The sequence below is a fragment of the Rhincodon typus genome, chromosome 6, assembly GCF_021869965.1.
Source record: "Rhincodon typus isolate 14 chromosome 6, sRhiTyp1.1, whole genome shotgun sequence".
In the NCBI taxonomy this organism is placed as follows: Eukaryota; Metazoa; Chordata; class Chondrichthyes; order Orectolobiformes; family Rhincodontidae; genus Rhincodon; species Rhincodon typus.
Window position 1 is genome coordinate 84,494,834 of NC_063337.1, and position 20,702 is coordinate 84,515,535.

Here is a 20,702-nt window from a genome sequence, read left to right on the forward strand (position 1 = left end):
GAACTCCCATAGAAATGTTCCAAGACAGAGATCCTCCAACAATCACAACCATCTTTCTACATGTTCGACAGGAGTCCAACTAGCAGAGTCTTCCCCGATTCCTAGTGACTCCAGTTTTACTAGGGCTCATTAGCAGCGTACTCTATCAAATGCAGCCTTGATGCCAATGACGGTCAATTTCACCTCTGAAATTCAGCTCTAATAATGTAGTCTATTAGGATCCAAGCACTTGTCAGCTGACAGTTTTAAACAATTTACTCTCTATCATTTCTCTTGTGATTGTAATTTTCTTGAGCTCCCCTCTCCCTTCCATTACTGATTTATTGCTACTTCTGGGATGCACTTATATCCTCTATAGTAACGACTGATGGAACATACCTATTTGATTCCTCTGCTATTTCTTCATTTTCCATTATCAATTCTACAGATTTACTTCCTTTGGGATCAATACTCATTTCATTAACTCATCTAAAAAACTGTTACCAAACCTCTTACACTCTGCTTTATATATTGGGATAACTTTTTCTCAGTCTAATTTTTCTATCCTTGTTATTTTTTTTCATCATTATTTGCTTTTATTTTATATTATGACCAAATTTTTGAGATACCACCTGTCTTTGCATAATTATAGGCATCTTCATATTTGATGCTACCTTTAACATCTTTAGTTAACCATGGATGTGGATTCATCCCTTGGATTTTTTCTTTCCTTGGAACTAATCTATTCTATGGATACCACTATAGCTCTGTTGACCTATCCTTTAACCTAATTTAGAAATTCATTGTAGCAAGCTCCGCTTTCATGTCCTCATAAATTGCCCTTATTTATGCTTAAAACAATTATCATCTCAGACCCACTTCCCTCTCCCTCAAGCTGAATGCAAAATTCAATCATATTGTGGTGGCTGATAACTATGAGCACCTTCACTATAGAATTACTTAATGATTCTATCTCAATTCAAAGAGCTTAAAACAATATTTTCCAAATAAACAAAGGGTCATCAGAATATTACATGTTTTAACACAAAAACCAAGTCAATCACAGCATTTAAGACAAAATTAGACAAATATGTATAGTACTAACAGTCTTTGAAAAAGAACAGAAAAGTTTAGGTGTTTTTGACATGGAGCTAGAGCTAGCAAAAGTGTGACTGATCAAATGCCCACCTTCTGTGCTGAAATTTTCACAATACATGACAGATTGATAACTGCATTATGAAGTTTTTCTAAAAATGGAATTTTACAGAGGTAGGTATTTTTTTTTCTTGAATTCAATAATATAATAAGAGTTTGCATGATAAAGACAAGTTTATAAAGAGCAAATTTTTATATTTCACACTATACCACAGACTGTCACAGTCAATTCTAAACTTTGAGACCATAATCTGTAAATTCATATGCATAGTCAATTGCAACAATTTCAGATCAACATGAATCATTATTTGTGAAGGTAACAAGAAGCATAACGTTCCAAAGTGCAGAGTGAAATATAACATCCCTTGTTGCTAAATAACAATCTCCTTTACCCGGTCCCTACTTATGCCTGAGCAATTCTATATTCCCTTTACAGATTAAACTATTAAGATGGCTTTCATCAAGATTCCATACCATTCTTTTGAAAAATTCTATTGAGTGTTTGTTCACAGGGATTTTTCCAAGCATTCAGATAGCAGATGTTCTGGCTCAGCACCATATCATATGATGAACGCAGCCTACTGATATGAAAGGGTTTATTTGAATTAGCAGCCAAATTCAATCCCATAACTTCTTTGTTCTCTTTACACTCCGAGCAAAGGACATCCTGGAATTAAAGAAATGCATTTTATTCTTCGCACAAAAAAGCCAAATTCTAGTTAGACCAAAATGTTCTTTTGATAACAAAATAGATAATTTGATTCACAGACAATGCATCAAATAGATATCTTTATAGTAAGATATACCTACTACTATAAACAAGTCCCTGTTCATACCTCCTCCCATCTTTCCTCAGCAAACCCCAGCAACACATCTTTTTATTTCTTTCTAATGTAATTGTACAACTTTCCCTTAGATAAACAGATGTATTTTGCCTCAACTTCTTGTGGGAGTAAAGTTTCTTCTGAATTTCCTGTTGAACTAATTAGCGACTATTTTATATTTACAGTCCCTAGTTTCTGTTGTAAGTAGAAACATTTTCTCTATCAAGTTACCTCTCTGCAGAAAAGGAATCCAGTTTGTTCAATCTTTCACAGTAGACGTAAGCTCTCAGTTCGCTTATCATCTTGCTATTTTGAACACTTTCTCCAGCACCTTTATATCTTACTTAGAAGAGATCGGAACAATTTGCAGCATTGACCAAGGTTTAAAGCGTTCTTTGAGGTGCTCTATCATTTCTGTTCTTCTAGAAATAAACTTGTGTTTTGTTTCCTTTAATCTTAAGGTCTTTATTAAGCCCTGTCACCTTTTTTAAAAAAACTTGTTTGTGTATCTGTATCCCCAGATCTTTGTTACTTCATCTCATTTAGGCACTTATTTCCAACAAAGAAGTATCCTCCTTAACAAAACCTACCACCTTACATTTATTAATATTTATGATCACTTACCAATTACATGCCCATTCTGCAAGTTTATTAATATGATCCTGTTTTGTTTTTGCAGCCCTCCATTTTATTAATTGCACTTACAATTTGGTATCATCTAATTTTGAAACTGTATTTCCACTTCCCAAGTCCAAATTATTCTTGTACTCTTAAGTAATAAGCTCCTTTGGAGCCTTCATACTAAATGATCTAGCTTGGTATGTTCAGCTTCATTCTTCAAACATTCACATGCAAAAGTCTGACTTTCTATTCTATATTCATTAGAAATCGTGTTTAACTGTAAAAGCAGCATCTGATTGAATTTGCTTTCTTGTCCTTTATAAAATGTAACTCAAACACCTGCATTTTGATCTAAGCTTCAACCAAATCTGTGATATTGCTCAAATTCTACATAATTTTTAGGTTTAGCAGGGCCTATGGGAAAGGCTCAGTGTTACGATTGTGATCAGAGGGTATTCTTGTCAGAAGTCATGCTCAAGATAATCTAAATTTTCCTGATTGCATATTCCTATTATTTTTAGAAAATGTATAAGAGTTGTTTCATGTTGCTCCTGCAAAATGCTATCAATTTGCACTGGACAGAGAAGCTCATCAAGTTGCGATAAAATGGATAAAATTATCTTTACATTGCCCTTTGGACGTGCAAATAGCAACAATTTGAAATGCTCTTTATCCAATTAGCTATTTTCTGTTCTGATACCAGTTTATCATTAACTTTTTCCACTATAAGAAACAAGAAACTGTTAGGAAATATTGATTTCTACAATTGTCAATTCAAAAATTAAATGTTCCAAATCTGGTTAATGAGGCAGCTGATCAGTCCAAAGAAGTACTGGTCTAGAATATCAAACAAATATAATTAACCTAATTTACTCCAACATTGACCTTCATTAAATACTAAATATTGTCCCTCCTCCTTACCTCTCCACTAAATTTAGTCACAATCACTCTTTTAAAGGTAAAAGTGCTGGCAACAGATTTGAGAACAGAAATGCAAGTTTATTCTGTCAATCTTATCTAAAATCACAGCACAGAATAGTGAAAATTTAAGTTCATTTTCACTATTTTGCCTTCCTAATTAAATTTTAAAAATCATAAAATATGGTTTGGCACATATGATCTTTATAGTATTTAGAACATATTAATTTCAAATCTATATCTAACCAAACTCCGAATTTTTTTTTTTGTTTGGTTACGTGCATTTGTTTCATAAACAGAAAATAGATGCAGGAGCATTACCTTAGATTTTAGATTAAGCTTATTTGAAGGTAAAGTTCCAACTAGAGATTGCATTTCCAAATGCTCTTTACCGAGCTGGCTATCTGTTCCAATAGCATCCATTAGGCTGCTTGCAGAAGTGGTTTGTGTATTATATCCACTATCAGCCTATTAATTAAAAAAAAAATCAATACAACAATGTTAAAAGCGTGGCACATACGTTAATAGTCAGACAGTATTCAATATTGACAATGCATATTTTTAATCTATATTATTCTACAACTATAATAGGAAGCAATTTTGTTCCGCCAAAAATTGCAAAACTGAACTATTTTTATTGATTGCTTCAGAATCAATTGGAGTGATACTTTAAATGTAACTGTTCTAAACATAATCCTTACCTGCATACTAATGCTCTCAGAAGGAATAGCACTGCTTTCTGCAAGAGGTGACATATATATGTGAGGGCTATCCACATTAAATGCAATTCCAGTCGAGCTAGTCCTTGGAACACTAATATTGCCTTCTGATTCTTTTACCCAACTGCTATCATTGCCTTCAGGTGCTCCTAGGTCAGCCATATCAACAGTATGATCCTCATTCTCATCTTGAAGCACTATTATATTTTCTTTGACATCCGAGAGATTGAGACATGTTTTATTTTCTGCTCCTAAATATAAAGAGAACACTTCTGCATCTATTTCTTGTACTGGAGAATGGGTTCTCTCCTCATTTTTGTGTTCATGCTGAAGAGTTAACTTTTGAGGAGAAATGTGACAAAGGTCACTGTGAAGTCTGGGATTCATAGGTGGACACATCTTAATTGGTGAACATCCTTCTATGAAAGGCGATTCTGTACAGTGGTCAAAATTCCCATCTAAAATAGCTGCAGCAGGAGCAACAGGAGACATGGAAGTAAAGCTCCTTTCTTCTGTATAAAGGGGGACAAAAAAAAAGGTTATGCAAAAAAAGACCTTTTCCAAATAAACATTTATCAGAACATTAGTGAATATTGGAGAAAAACATTCTACTTGTGTGTTAGAGAGATGTGAATTGGAAGTGATTCTCAAAGCATATATGGAACGTTACTGAGCTGTAGCAAATTGCAACAAGTGGTCAATGTTTAAAGAATGTAGTCAGCTACATAACAAATCTCTAAACCAGATTCTCCAATCTGTGGTTCCAGTCAGTGGTGTTTATAGCAGAAGCAGTCATGAAAGCTTACCCCATAATTTTTCTTGTAAATATACAAACAAAGTCATAAAAATAACCGTTGTAATGCTAAGGTGAAGGTAAGACCAATAACTGTAAATCAACTGATGTTTCAATAATGAATGTACATGCATGAGCTTTTAAGGGTTTTATCCACCATTTTTTTTTTAAGCAATTTGACTTGCATCAAGCCAACTTAAGAAGCATCAATATAATTATCGTTAAGAAGTAAGTACCATGCTGCGAGGTCCTCAGAAAGGGACCATGTCCAGTATGACAAAGTTTTCACTTGTATTTGTATGGGAGAAGAGGGGAGAAAAGTAAATATGGAGAAACTATTCTGTTTTAAATTCTCTATTTAAGACAAATGAACACGTTAAAAAAGTGTAAAGTAGGAGTTGCCCACAGCTGGCACCATATTGTGAAGGATCTTCTTTGGGTAGATTTACTGCCACCATCCCTTCTTCTACTACAAGTCTACGGGCCTCACTAGTATTAAGTGGTGAAGGGTTAGCCATGAAGAGGGCTTCAGAGGAAGCAGCATGTACTTGAGGAACAAGTGATAGTTTATTAAAGAATAACAGCATGTTACATTAGCTGAAGTTCAGTTAACGAGAGTAACACAAGTTAAGAGACATTGCTATCTCCTAATAGATAACAACTAGGTCAATGCTACATGGCTGTAAAACATAAAATGACTAGTTACTCATACAATTATACTGACTAGCACCTGCCACAAACAGTCATTTATAAATCAGTGGTCTGATTTATTCTAAAGCTTCAAAGTTTAATGCTTTCAACCCAACCCGACCTGTTTATACAACAACTACCATTTTTAAGTTCAAAATCATGTTAAGTTCAAACCTGAAACTGGCATTTTGTCAAGCTGAGGTTCAATCGGAGACAAAGGTGGTGATGCAGTATTCGGTGATGATTTCCCTGGGAACATGGGGCTTGTTAGGCTCCCTAAACTGCACGCTCTTACAGCATCTTGAATGGGACTTGATGAAAATTGCCCCTAAGATTGACAAGGATAGATTTACATTGTATTGTGTGGCTTGCAATTAATTATTAGTATAGTGTACAAAAAACAAAGAACTGTGGATGCTGGAAATCTGAAACAAAAGTAGAAATCGTTGGGGAAACTCGAAGTCTGGCAGCATCTGTGGAGAAAAATCAGAGTCACTGTTTCGGGTCCAGTGACCCTAGCTTTCTTTCCATAGATACTGCCAGACCTGCTGAGTTTTTCCAGCAATTTCTGTTCTTGTATTGGTCTAGTGTGCTTTTCTCAAAATTATTATAGTGAAAAGAATTAAGCCATATTATTAATCTTTTGCTTTCAAAACTTCTCTAAATAGACCAGATCACAGTGACTCAAAACAAAAACTGCATTTGTAATCATTCAGGTTTGATAGAATTTTCTCACTAGCAGACATGACTAACTTCTATTAAACTACAGGAACAAATGCAAGGCTCTTCAACTGCCTTCCTATAAAGGAAGGATTTGCATTGTCAGTGTAAATTAAATTCATACATAATATTCACCCTCTACCATCACTGCTCCACCCCTCTCTTCTAAACTCAACCACAAAAAAAATGCAAGATTGATAATTTGAAAATGTTTTCTGAACTTCAGCCTTCAAGAATCCTTTCTTCAATCGTAAAGTACTTTTCAGTGCAGGAAAGAAGAACAATATGAATTTATTTTTAAAGAAACAGACATTTTAATCGGAAAAATATAGAAACAGCTAACTTTTCATTACATGTAAAATGCCTTGAAACATTTTTCCCCAGAGGATTCTCTCTCATTCTGACTTCAAGAAAAGATTTTCTTCATATGTCCTGATACTAAGTAAAGGGAAGCACACAATAATCAGGGAACTTCCATTTGGTGAAAACACAGTAAAGCTCGGCTTGTCTTCAAATATCTGGAAACTGAGTTCAGTTTCGTCATCATAATACCAAACTCTGCTTTTTTAGAAATTTTGGCTTTTTCCTAAAAGGCATTCTTCAACCACTACTGGTTAACAACACAATTGGCCATAGCAATTTTATTTTCAGAGTCAGTCATTATATTATGATAAGAACATCCGTCAACTGACTACAGAACACCATGAACTCAATTAAGCCAGCAAATGGCACAACATTTTCACAGTTTCCTTGTGATAATTTCATACATCAGAATTTCTCATTTTATAGCCATCACAAATAGTTTTAAAAACATAATCACTTCCTATGCACCATGCAATATCTCAGAATGATGTGTGCCATACAGATAACACACTACTGCCAAGACTTTGCCAATGCTGATCTATACTGACTGTTGAGAGGGCACTTTCACAAAGTCTGCATTTACATATTTCACTTCTTCTTTGTGGTAAAGCACTAGTTGTGTTACTAGAGGTCAATGTACAAAGATAGAAGTCAGGAACATTGTGTGAAGGATTGGAGGCATGTGGTCACATTTTAGAGTCCACAGAATAGCACATTGAAACCCCACATTCTTCAATCTCTTTGCCCTTATAATCTGTTTTGTGTGTCCCAAAACTGACATTCAACGCTGTGTACCGTACTTACAGAACTAGGAGTTTTTGTCGGGCTCTTGCATCGAAATGGTGAAGAATCCGATGACCTTAGATTTATGTGAGGCTGAACAGGTCCACCACATGGACTTTCTTCTGGAGAAGGGAGGGAGGAGCTATCAGAGTAGCTTCTTTCACCATCAATAAACAGCTTTCTCCGAAGTGAAGATGCACTCAGACTTTCGTGGGATTGGTCAGCAGCGTCTTCCAATTTATAATGTTCACCTGAACAGAGAAATAAACTTGATTACGGTAACACTAAAATTTACAATATGTATTAAATTCAGCAATGCTGTGTAAATGAAACTATTCAGGCCACACTGTTGTAATGTGGTATTTTCTACAGAAAAGAAGATATTATTAAAAGGACATCATACTGAATCGAGAGAGAATTGGGAAGTATTGTGCCCAATTCTGGTTGCTCTGCTTATAGTTATGCTTTTATAAACATTGTGATTTCTTTTGAATCAAAAGACACAAAGGAAGATTCATCTGTTCATGAGGGAACCAAGAGATAAAATGTATTCAAAATGTTGTAATATTCAAGAACAAACTTTGACCTCTCCATCCTTACAAACTATCATTTCATATCCAACCTTGCTTTCTTTTGCAAAGTGTTTGAATGTGTTGTTTCCTCACAAATTTCCTGAAACTCAATGTTTGAATCCCTCCAATCAAGTGTCAGCTCCTGCCACAGTACCTAAACGGCTCTTAGCAGTCACAAATGACACCCTATGTGACTGTGACAAAGACCGTTTTAGTAAAAGCATCTACGTAACAAGGTAATCCAGAGAGGACAAATGCATTATTCTTTTCTAAACTGTCCTTATCACTCATTTAAGATAGGGCTTGAATTAATTAAATCAGATTGTTATTTTTAGGTGAGAAAGAGAGCAGACAAACAACTTATAAGGGCAAACATACAAGCTCAATAATTTTGTCAGTCTCAATAATCACATTCAAACAATACATGAATTTTTATATCTTACCTATTATTTTCTCCAGATCAAAGTCTACAGGTAAGGACAACATAGTCTGACAAGCTGCTACACAAAAAAACAAATTTAAATTATTGCATAAATCTCTTTAAAGTATGGATTCATATTTAGATTAACACCATCATTCTGTTTTATTAGCATTACATATTTAATATGTTTAACATATTATATGAGCAGAAGCTCCAAGCATATTTTTAATATTTTTTAGGTGTCTCATTGTGCCAGTGTTGTCACTATATATTGCTTTTCTTAAAGTAGAATAAACCATCTGACAACATACCAGTTAATCTGGTATAAATTGTGTATAAGTTGTTTGAACTGTAAGTTGAGAGCCAATTAAGTATTTTGAAATTCAAAGGATAATTCAGAACAGATATATTAAATTTGTCAAAGGCACATTTATCAAATGCAAGACAGATCTTTGAAAAGTGAGTGTGCGCCAAAAGGATTATAATAATCATTGCATACTTTCATAAGTAGCACAATACAAACATTCAGGTACATGATATAAAGAGCAAAGATAGCATCTTGTTTAACAGGAGGCAAAGGGTTAGTGTTTATGTTTGTTGGATTAGAGAACACTTGCAAGTCATATAACTAAGAGTCAGTGTGAGAACCAATTTTGTCCTCAATATAACATGTAGCTAGACAATTTGAACACAAGTGGTATGATAAAGAAATGACAACACAAAAGTAGAGGTTTGGAAAGGAATGGCACACAGTCACATTGGCGGAATGGCCAGTATGGTGACAGATACAGCTAATTAATTTTAGAAATCAAAAGTGCAAATGAATCATTGCCAAGTGCAGGTAGATAAAGCCGTTAAAAGGGCAACAGTGTTTTTAGTTTGCAAAATAGGAACTTAAGGTTTAAGAGTAATGAGACAATAATCTCATAAGGCACAACTCGAGCGTCATTTTTAATTTTGGGCAGATCATAACAGAAAGTCTGAAAGTCATGGATTAATCAGAATGATACAATAATAAAAATTATAGTTTTAATAAAGAGATGAGATGACACTATATCTAATGGAGCAGAAAAGGCCAAGAGGCAATTTTAAATGATGAAGGATTTTTACAGGTTGAATAAAGACTATTGCCTCTGCCTCAAGTCGGTGTTGAAGAGTTACCAATTTAAACGGAATGAGGGAAGGAATGTTAGGAGAAATGTATTTTATGTAGAGTGCTGCTGGAGCATTAGAGTCTTTGTCACAGAATGTAACTGAGGCAGAACCTATTCAAGGCTTTTAAGAAAATAAGGTAAAAAAAAAAATTTAGAGAAAGGAAGATGGACAGAGCTTTGATGAAGAGTGCAGAAAAAAGGTTTTTTTTTTAAATTGTTTCAACAATGGATTGGGTATAAAAATCGTCGGTATCACAGGAAACAAGAATAACGGTCATGGATTTTTTTGGGGCCTGGAGAAATATACCTTTTGTCCAAATCATCGAGCTTCATATTGTATTAAGAACAAAATAAAATCTTACACTGACCTTTGGTTATATCACTTCCAAAGTTTACAAGAATAATATCTGGACATCAGGAATTAAGTTATGAGGAGACATAAAATTAGGCCTGTTTTCTCTAGAATGCAGAAGGTTAGGGAGTGATCTGATCAAAGTCTTCACGATATTAACAGGAAAAGACAGGGTAAAAATAAACTATTTCCACTGTTTGGGGATTCTAGAACTAGGGGGACATAGTCTGAGAATTAGGGCCAGAGCATTCAGGAGAGATGTTAGGAAGCACTTCCACATAAAAAGAGGATGGTAGTTGTTTGGAACTCACTTCCACAAATGGCAGTGGATGCTGGATCAATTGTTAATTTTAAATCTAAAGTAGGTACAATTTTGTTAAACAAAAGTCTTAAGGCTTATGGGCCAAAGGCAGGTATGAGGAGTTAGGCAAAAGATCAACCACAATCTCATTGAAGATGGAGCAGGCCTGAGGGGCTGAATGGCCTACACCTTTCTTTTGTTCCAAAGTGTTCTCCAGTCTAACTATAAATATATCAATGATCTAGATCTTAGGGTGCAGGGGACAAGTTCAAAAATTAACAGAACATACAAAACTTGGAAGCATTATAATCTGTGAGGGAGACAATAAAGAACTTCAATAGGGCATACATGGACTGGTGGAGTGGATGTTTATGGTGGATGAAATAAGAGGTACAATTCTAAAGAACATGCAGGAGCAGAGAGATCATTGAAGGTGGCTAGACAGGTGGAGACAGCAGTTAATAAAACATACAGTATTAAAAGGCTTTATTAATAGGGAAAGAGAGTACAAACAGATAATGTTGAATTTGTTAGACCTCAGCTGGAGTACTGTATACAGTTCTGGGTGCCACATTATGGAAAAGATGTGAATGCATTGGAGAGAGTGTGCAGAGGAGATTTACAAGAATGGTTCCAGGGATGAAGAACTTCAGTTATGAGGACAGGTGGAGAGGTTGGGATTGTTTTCTTTGGAGAGAAGGTAGCTAAGAGTAGACTTGATATAGGTTTTCAAAATCATGAGGGGTTTGCATGAAGTAGATAAGGAAAAACTGTTCCCCCTCAGAAAAGGGTCAAGAACGAGAGATCACAGATGTAAAGTGACATGCAAAAGAACCAAGTGTGATGTGAGAAAAATAGCTTTTCACACAACAAACAGGATCGTGTCTGGAATGTACTGCCTGGAAGTGTGGTGGAAGTAGGTTCAGTTGAGGCAATCAAGAGATCATTGCTTATTTGAAAAGAAAAATGTGCAAATAATGGAGATAAACAGATATTCAGACAATCACTGAGTTTCTTTACTTTCTCCATTTTCAGTTTGGAATTGCAAACTAAGTTGAGAATCGAACTTTGAATACCAACTTGTTTAAAAAATAAGGAGAGAACAAACTAATGTTTGCAATGGGAAATGGCCTGGAAAGATAATGCAGGTTAACTATTATTCTAAAAACACTGCAGATGTTTGGCATCAGGATCTGTTAAGCTCAAGAAATAGAAGTTGGTTGGATGTAGCATTGGTCAATTAAGGGGAGTCCGGTGCTGGCCAGCCAACCACAGAAAAAGTTGAAAAAAAGAGACAGAAACCATAGATTAGACTGATTTTTGCCATAACATTTTTTGAGCAGAAGGTAGTGTACTCTCTCTAGATTTATCTCCAATTCAAGAATTATTGAATATTCTGAGAAAAGAATCTCAGTTCATAAAAAATAAATGAATATTCCTCACAGCCTGCTGGAAGCTACTTGTATTGACAGGTGAATTTGGAATTCAAGCAAGATACAATCCTTTGTGTCTGAAATAAAGCACATTGTGCGATTATTCCATACTCATCACTGAAGCTAACATCAAACTGACAAATTACAACTCTTAAAAACTTTATCCCTTAACTGTGTCTGTAATTTGGAGTGTGGGGGTTACAATCAATGAACAATGGGTTTAAATCATAAACCTCAATTAGATTACCTGTTGTTTGGCTTTGCTGTGAAGTTACAGTATTAACAATAAATTGTTAATTTATATTTAACTTATAAACTTGGTGTCTGATAACTGTTATTCATAAAGTATAGTTAGGAACAACTGGGCAATTTTGAGATCAGTGAATATTTAATTTCACTATTTTGCTATCCCTGTGTCAATACACAAGGGAACGGCACTAAGTCATGATGCTCATCTGGAGAATTGGTACAGATGCAGTGGGACAAATGGCTTTCTTTTGTAGCGTAACACTTCTATGATTCTGTTCTAATGGATGCTGACTCAATGGCCTCCACCTATACTGAAAACAGTTTTAATGTTCACAATATTCCTGTGCTGAGACTGTAAATAGGTTTTAACGTAGCTGGAATAATTTAGTGAAGATTTTTTAGTACTACCTGTGACAAGTTACCTTAAGGGCACACACCAAAAAATGTAGACAACATTCTAAACTTATACTTTAAAAGCACATTTTATGAGATTAAACTTTATATGTTTTGATAAAATGTACAATTCTTCCAAATTTGCTTACTGACAAGCAAAAAGCAGCAGTTTAAACATGCTTGGAGAGCAAACCAGGTCGGTCCTTAAATCAACATTGAAACAATTTACAAAGAATGGAGACTTAAAGGGAACACTTTCTTCAAGAAATTCTTTGTAAAATGTGTTTTACTGTTGAAATTTCCAACACAAACCATAACTAAAATCAGTCCAAATTTATTTTGCCAGGAAATTATAGTCTTCCTTAAAAAGGGAAATATTTAAAAAAAAGCATAGTATGAAATCTGACTACTTGGTTCCTGTAGAGAAATATACTAAATGATGCATTTTTGTGCTCTGACTTTCAAGGATCCATGTGATTTCAGTTCTCATATCACAATGGATATTAAATGCATAACAGTTGTAGTACTACAACTTTGATAATTCAGTTGCATATATAGCATGTGCTTATTATCTTGTATGTTCATTTTTGAACAACAGTTGGATATAATTATATTGTAGGGCAATTCATGACTAATAAGCTTTCAATTATGCTATTCAAAATCTAGGGCAGGTATGCAGTATTACAGTTAAATGCTCTCCTCCTTGCCATTCCCGGAGGGGGAAAAAAAAAAATCAGCAAAAACACAAAGTGGTCCAAAACAAATATGAAGTACAAAAATGGGTAGGCAAGTTTGGTTTGTTACAATTTTACTTCATCATGTCCAGTGCAAGTACTAGTACTAGTTCGCACTGAATTAGATTGTTATTTTCCCGTAAATAAAGATATAGTAAGCTCCATCATTCTGATGGAGATATTCATGTATGTGCTCCCCTTGCTTGCAAAACATATATCAATATGAAGCAGATACTACATTGTTCATTAAGTTAAAATTTGTGAGGTAGTAAAGCTAAAGAGATAACGAGGCCCTAATGTTTTACTTATCCAATGCGTTACATTTTGTAAAATGTAAAATAAGTTGTGTGATTTTTGATTTTAAGTTCATTGAAAAAAATGAATTCTGAGTTCAGATTGGCACTTTTACTGAACGCGCACACATACACAATAAATGATTCATGAAATTTCACCAATTGAGTTGTAGAACTCCTTGTGCTATTACATGACAACTACTAACCATTATGCATCCCAGGTAATGTAACAGATTCTTTCGATATAACTGAAGAATTCCTCTCCCAGGATGAACCTTTAAAGAATGACAAATAAAGAAACACAATTGCTTTAGATGCACTACATGTTCCATTAAGGCTCAAGATACAATCAAGTTTAAAATTTAAAAACAGGTGAAATCTCACTTAAAGATACCAACTGAATCAGAAAAAATGCTGAATTAGAATGCAGAACATGAGTATTGCTTAAAAAAAAGGGCATTTTTTCAAAGCCTTTCATCTTACACTTGTCGGGATAATTCAGGACAAGTGAGAAACAACAACAGGATTGAAGGAAAAGCTAACGGCCAACAGGAAAACAAAAACATATGCAAATCGAGGACACAGTACAAATAGAGGAATCTGGACTTACTTTGATTAACAATTCTCCACCTTGCCACCCAACCACCAACTGGCAGATCCCCAGCTCCACTAAAACCCCATGAACATTGAACATCGAACATCCCAACCTCACAATGGGATACAACTCAAATACACAGCAGTCCTAAGTTATGTCAGTTATAAACTTAGGTAGGGTCAGAAAAGTATTTGACAATACATAGGCATAAATAAGCTTGATGCAACATCCACACACAGCTGACTGAAGACTTCACTGTAAAGTGATTAGGGACAAGGAACCTTAGATATTTTTGTGTACACTTCCTAACCATTGAACATTTAAAATCTGGACTTTCTCCACTCTTGATAATTATTTTTTTCTTCCATTCATTTGTGGGATGTTGGCATCGCTGGCTGGCCAGCATTTCTTGCTGATTTATCGGTATAACTATCAGGAGAGTGCCTTATGAATTAGCAGGTAAAGTGACTCTGCAAACCAACTCTTTGCAAAGTTATCTTGGAAAACTGATCAAAAGTCAAATTTATTCACTGAGAAACAATGTGAGTTTTATATTAGTTTAAAAACTGTCATTGCAATTAAATGCACAAACTGTGGACAATTTTAGTTTATTTCACGGTGAAATTACATCTTCCAAGTTTACTGAGGTAAACATTGCTACACTGATAAAACTTGCTGTGCTGAATCAAACATGACTATGCATCATTCACTTTTAGTTTCCCGAATATTTGTAAAGCTTGCATTCCCAGCACAACTCCTGGCATCAAACAAATCCTTTACCTTTGTGTTTAATGTCTCCATTTTACATACATAGCACACAGAGAGTTTTAATTTTTTACTTATTTCTTGATTTTGACAGAATCTAATATATTGAGCCAAGAATAAACAACATGCAAACCACTGACTGAGAAATACAAGCTATGTCCTTATCCACACAACTCCAATACCCTCCCCATCCATGAATTAATTGTCAAAGTCTACTTTTGTGAAAGAAGGCCTTTAGAAAAACGTTGCTACATATATAAAATTAAAACATAATCACTGACATTCAGATACTTTTAAAAAGACTCACATTTGATTCGATGGGATTGTAGAATCGGTTTCCCTTCAGGTTGAGTCCAAGGAGAAGGGACAATGACACTATTCAAGAAAAACTAGATAAAAAGACAGATAAATCAAAACCTTAGGATACATTATATGCTGAAACATTAAACTCAACTTGATATTTCAAGTAATGTTACAGTATGGCATCAGAACACTACTTAAACTGATAAAATTTTAGGGATTCACCAGATATTGCTCTCATCAGTTGTGCTCAAGGCCACTCCTGTAAGCAAGCCCCTAGTCCTACAAAATGGGGTGTGATATTATCGACACAATATTTAACATAGCAGTATCGCCTAAGCTGAAGAAGAATTCTCATTACTGGAATCAGCTATCGAATAGCAAATAAACGTGAGGACCATGGGACAGACTATAAACCTTGTAGCACGTCTTTAAAAAAGAACGAAGCAGCAGGAAGTTTCAATGGCAAACTACTCCACTATAAAACCTTCTATGTATGTCATCTTTGGTACAAATAACTAAAACACACAAAATTTCATTACTTGTGCCCATGACAGTGAATACTGCACTGGTTTCTGTCACACAACTTATGCAGATGGTCTGTCTATTCTCAGTAAAATCATTATGAATCCACATATGCTGGTTATATAGTGTCATGGAACATCATAACATTTGCAGAAACTAGTCATTTTTTTTCAATTAACAATTTCTTTAAGAAGTGAGGGGAAATATTTAAAAGGGACTTGAGGGGCAGCATTTTCATAGAGAGGATGGTGCGTATATGGAACGAGCTGCCAGAGGAAGTGATGGGGGCAAGTACAATTACAACATTTGAAATACATTTAGGCAGGTACATGGTAGAGAAGGTTTAGAGGGATATGGGCCAAACGCAGGCAAATGGGACTAGTTCAGTTTAGGAAACCTGGTTGGCATGGATGAGTTGGGCTGAAGGGTCTGCTTCCATGCTGTATGACGCCACGTCTCTATGATTCTAATACACATGGCCCACTGTGTTACTTTGTCAACAAGATGGCAGCAGATTAGCCGCGGCTCATCCGCTCCGACCACATTTCTCTTCCTCTTTTTTTGATTCATTTTCTTCTTTTTCCTTCACTTATCTCTTGCCCTGAGCTTAGACGGCATTGGCGGCAGCAAGGCATCCCAGTGCGGATTGGTGGTGGCAGTGAGCGAGTTGGCATGGACGTCATGGCATTGGTGAGCAAGCCCCGAGTGGACTCAAGTGGGTCCAGCATGGGCGTCATGGCTGTGGCAAGTGAGCCCTTACTTACCTTCTCCAGGGTGAGCTTGGGACCCAGCATTGGAATCAGCAGTTGCTACATTGGCGGAGGTGATCTCAGCAAGGTAGACCCGGTGGCAAAAGATGGCACCTGGGAAACGGCGACACAGTTGTTGTTTGGGTCAGCTGCTGGAGGCGGCGAAACGGTGGCGGAAAGGCAACACCGCGACATCAAGGGTGGACCCAGTGGCAACAGACATGACTCTGGCATTGGTGGGTCCAGTGCAGGCAGCAGCAAGGTGGTGGCAGAAGAGAAATCGGCCCAGCAACGAAAGAGTGCCTGAAGAGTGGTGACTTCAACATTGGTTCTGTTCGGTGTAGACGGCAGTGAGGCACTGGGGGAGGGAATAGTGGCGCAGGCGTCACTGACGATGAGCTGGCGCAGGACTGATGGACTCTCTTTAAGCTATCTCTTTCTTTTATACTTAAACTACTAAAAATGGCACTAGATCATGGTGACAGTGGAAAAGCTTTTCACTGTATTTTCCTATTTTTCTCACTAAAATACACATGACATTAAAATCATTCATTGATTCTACCCCGAGACCAATCCACTGGGTCTCCCCAAAACAACATGACTGACATTGAGAATGACAATCAAACATTAAAAAATACCTTCCTAGCATTGTGCGATACAAATCCAAGTCCAGTAGCTCAGTCATCACAAGTGACAATTTACTAATTAAACACCCTGCCAGAGAAGTAAAGTCAGAAGTCACACGACACCAGGTTATAGTCCAACAGTTTCAAATCAACCTGTTGGACTATAACCTAGTGTCGTGTCACTTCTGATTTTGTCCACCCTAGTCTAACACTGGCACCTCCAGATCAGAGATCTAAAGTGATCAGTTAAACACTTTAGGAAGGATGTCAAAGTCTTAGGGAGAGCGCAGAAGATATTTACCAAGACACTTCAATTAGGTCGTCAATCCAGGAAAGCTAGGATACTTCTAAAAGCAGGATAAGAGGAGACTTAATAGAGCTTGAAGTCATGAAGAAATATGATTGAGGAAATAAGAAGTTATTTCCAGTGACATAAGAGCAGGTAACTGGAAACTACATGATTTAAAGTGGTTTGGCAACAAACCAGAAGTGAAATGATTTTTATTCAAACCTTCTATTGCAGCGAGTTGAAAACCATAGTCTGAAAAGGTGATGGGTGGATTCAGACATTACTTTCAAATGGGATTTGGATAAATGCTGAAAGGGAAAATATTTGCTGTGAAATTGGGTAGCCTGACCAATAGGGTGATGGGCCAAACAACCTCTTTCAGTTCTACATCGTTCTATAATTTTTATGAAGCGATTAAAAACTTATCATTGTTAAATAATTCAGTTAGGAAATGTTAACCTTTCAAATCGTGCTCTACATTCAATGTCCTTAATTCTAAAAAACTGAATTAAACTTTTGAACTTGTTCCATGGTATGAATGCACATTTGGCATGCATTGCAGATCAATGAAAAATATTGGCTTATGTGGCCAATATGTATGTGGATGAATGTATAGTACTTCAAGAATTGTGTAGAAACCATTCGCTGGAGAAGAAAGTTTACACCAGTTTGTCAGTAGAATTTGCTGGCAGGATTCTACTTCAAATTAGTGTGAAATTAAAACATTTCTTTATTTTGGTCTGAGCACTTACTTCTTCAATGGCTTTTTGTTTTCTTGCCTCAATATCATTATCTAATCTAAAAGTATAAACAAAAAAAAATACAATTTGAAATGTAATATTACTGTTATAAGTCTTCTGACATTGAAATTAACTCTAGCACTATACAAAGAAAAACTGGTAATTTAACAGGAAATTCCATGCTTGTTCAATATAAATCTTCAAACAAGCAATATTGTTGTGTCAATTACTGTAGCTTACAATTTAATTTTGAATTAGAAAATAATGTAATTAGAGATTTTGTCTCTCAATCAATGCAGGTGAAATAACAATGGAGACTGCACAGTTTATATCTGCAGAGGTCATAATCAGAGACTTGAAATACCTGCTCCATTGGAAACAGCAATATATTGGTATTAGTATGCTGTAATAAGGAATTAAGCTTAAAGTCATTACAGGTTAAAGCAAATCTAAACCACTGCAGAATCCTATATGCTAGAAAATGCAAGAACATGAATGGCAGAAGACTAGTATACAGACACAGTAGATAATAATGAAGACAAACTGAATTTCGATAATAATTGCTAAAAGAGTACTGTATAAAAGCAGGAATCTGTATAAGGCATCAGTGAGACCACATCTGGAGTATTGCACATAATTTTGGTTCCCTTTCTTGAGAAGAGATTTAACTGTATTGGAGCGGTTCAGAGAAGGTTCATTAGATTGATTCCAGAGATGAGGGGTTTGTTTTATGAAGAGAGATTGAGCAGTTTAGGCCTGTACTCTCTGCAGTTGAGAAGTATGAGAGGATAGAAGATGCTAAAGGGGATTGACAAAGTAAACGTAGAAAGGATGTTTCCTCATGTGGCAATCTATAACAAGAGATCATAGTTTTAGGCTAAGGGATAGCAAATTTAAAACAGATGAGGAGAAATTACTTCTTTCAAAGGGTCATCAATCTGTGGAATTTGCTAATCCAGAGTGTAGTGGATGCTGGGACATTCGAGTAAATTTAAGGAGGAGATGGATTTTTCATTAGTAATGAGTTGAAGGATTATGGAGAGTGGGCAGGAAAGTGGAGTTGAGGCTGAAATGAGATCAAGCATGATCAAGTGGTGGAGCAGGCTTGAGAGACTGAATTGCCTATTCCCGCTCATAGTTCTTATGGGTAATTTATGGGCTTTACTGGCTAGGTCAACATTTATTGTCCATTCCTAGTTGTCCTGATGGTGAGCTGCCTTCTTAAACGTGTAGGGAGACCCATTGCACTGTTGTGAAGGGAGATCCAGGTTTTTGACCCATAGACAGTGAAGGAATGGTGATATAGTTTCAAGTCAGGATGGTGGTGGCTGCAGGGGAACTTGTAGGTGCTGGTGTTCCTATGTATCTGCTGCCCTTGTCTTTCTACGTGATAAAGGGTGTGCATTTGGAAAGTGCTTTTGAAGGAGCCTTAATCACATACTGAATTCATTGAGGATATGCTGATATTGTCAAATCACACGGAATTGAAACACAAGCAAGAAAATGACTCTAGAGTACCTCATCATCTTATCCATCGAAATGGCAAACAAAACTCTAATACATGTAAGTGAGAAAGAAAATCTAATTACATATATGCTGATCTAATGGCTGCATTGTGTGCAAGTCATAGTAGAGAAAACTGGTAACCTGGTGCAGCTCATGTATGCAGATTGCTGGTGAACATCTTCTGGATCAATTTCAATTGGATGCAGGATGGCAAGCTCTCCAATGGACCATCTGAATTTTCCAGGTGTCTAAGCAAGGAAAATAGTATATTTTCAAACTATCCAACATAAGTAAGAAATAATTTACATTTATAACTGGTTTCTGAAACCTCAGCTTACTTCAAAGTACCAATGAAATGTATTTTGAATTGTAGTCACTGTTGGAATGCAGTGAAAGTCAACACCAGTACAGCTCTTCCCTCAGTGCTAGCCTCAATGTTATGATATGGGCTAAACTGAAGAACATGCACTCTTTCTGGCACTTTTCAAACTAACCACAGACTAAGTGATCCCAAACAAATGTATTGAAAATTTGATAATCAGAGTCTTCCTTGCTTTAAAGCATTTCCTCTAACTTCTATCCATGTCTTTAATATAACTTTAATTTTCTACTGGCTAATACAACCAGGTATCACTCTTTCAAATATAGTTTTCATATGGTAAAAATCCTTTCTCCTAAAACAAAAAACTTAAAATTCCGCACTGCTAATTTGTATTGCGCACAAAATCAATTAAATTACAATATTTTATATTCAATATGAGAGAAAAGAATTCTCTCTTTAAGGAGTGTCAAACATACCTGTGAATCAGGTGTTTTCACTAATTTGAAGACAGAGGGACTAGGGACTACTGGTTCATGCAATGTTGCATAATCACTGGGGCTCTCAAAAGGATTTGAGACAGGAGGTCGCCCAGGTGTGTCTGGCGTTACATGTACCCTGGTCTCACTCTTCAAATCTCCCATTCCTCTTTCTTATAGTAAGTAGCACCTTTTCACTTCTATTATTGGGGAAACAAGAATCTTTATGAAATAAGAATACAATATTTTTTTTTAAATGTCAAATTTTCACATAAGTCTCACACCTACTCTTTTAATGAAGACAAAATACTGCAGATATTGGAAATTGGAAACAACAGGAAA

The 20,702-nt window shown here is 35.9% G+C and overlaps 1 protein-coding gene across 2 annotated transcripts in view; it reads right to left on the reverse strand.

Annotated features, from left to right (window-relative positions):
• bora (bora aurora kinase A activator) overlaps positions 1 to 20,702 on the reverse strand; it is a 28,917-nt gene extending 8,215 nt beyond the window's left edge. Inside the window, exons 1-12 of one of the 2 annotated variants that reach the window (XM_048597850.1) lie at positions 20,649 to 20,702; positions 20,361 to 20,560; positions 19,704 to 19,810; positions 18,069 to 18,114; positions 15,135 to 15,216; positions 13,674 to 13,742; positions 8,581 to 8,634; positions 7,587 to 7,816; positions 5,874 to 6,027; positions 4,199 to 4,728; positions 3,819 to 3,965; positions 1,609 to 1,801 (exon numbers count right to left, since the gene is read on the reverse strand). In XM_048597850.1, the coding sequence (XP_048453807.1) occupies positions 1,609 to 1,801; positions 3,819 to 3,965; positions 4,199 to 4,728; positions 5,874 to 6,027; positions 7,587 to 7,816; positions 8,581 to 8,634; positions 13,674 to 13,742; positions 15,135 to 15,216; positions 18,069 to 18,114; positions 19,704 to 19,810; positions 20,361 to 20,525 (1,777 nt within the window). In that variant the 5' untranslated portion in view covers positions 20,526 to 20,560; positions 20,649 to 20,702. Of the gene's footprint in view, positions 1 to 1,608; positions 1,802 to 3,818; positions 3,966 to 4,198; positions 4,729 to 5,873; positions 6,028 to 7,586; positions 7,817 to 8,580; positions 8,638 to 13,673; positions 13,743 to 15,134; positions 15,217 to 18,068; positions 18,115 to 19,703; positions 19,811 to 20,360; positions 20,561 to 20,648 lie in introns of both variants that reach the window. The other variant, XM_048597849.1, reaches the window with a different exon arrangement.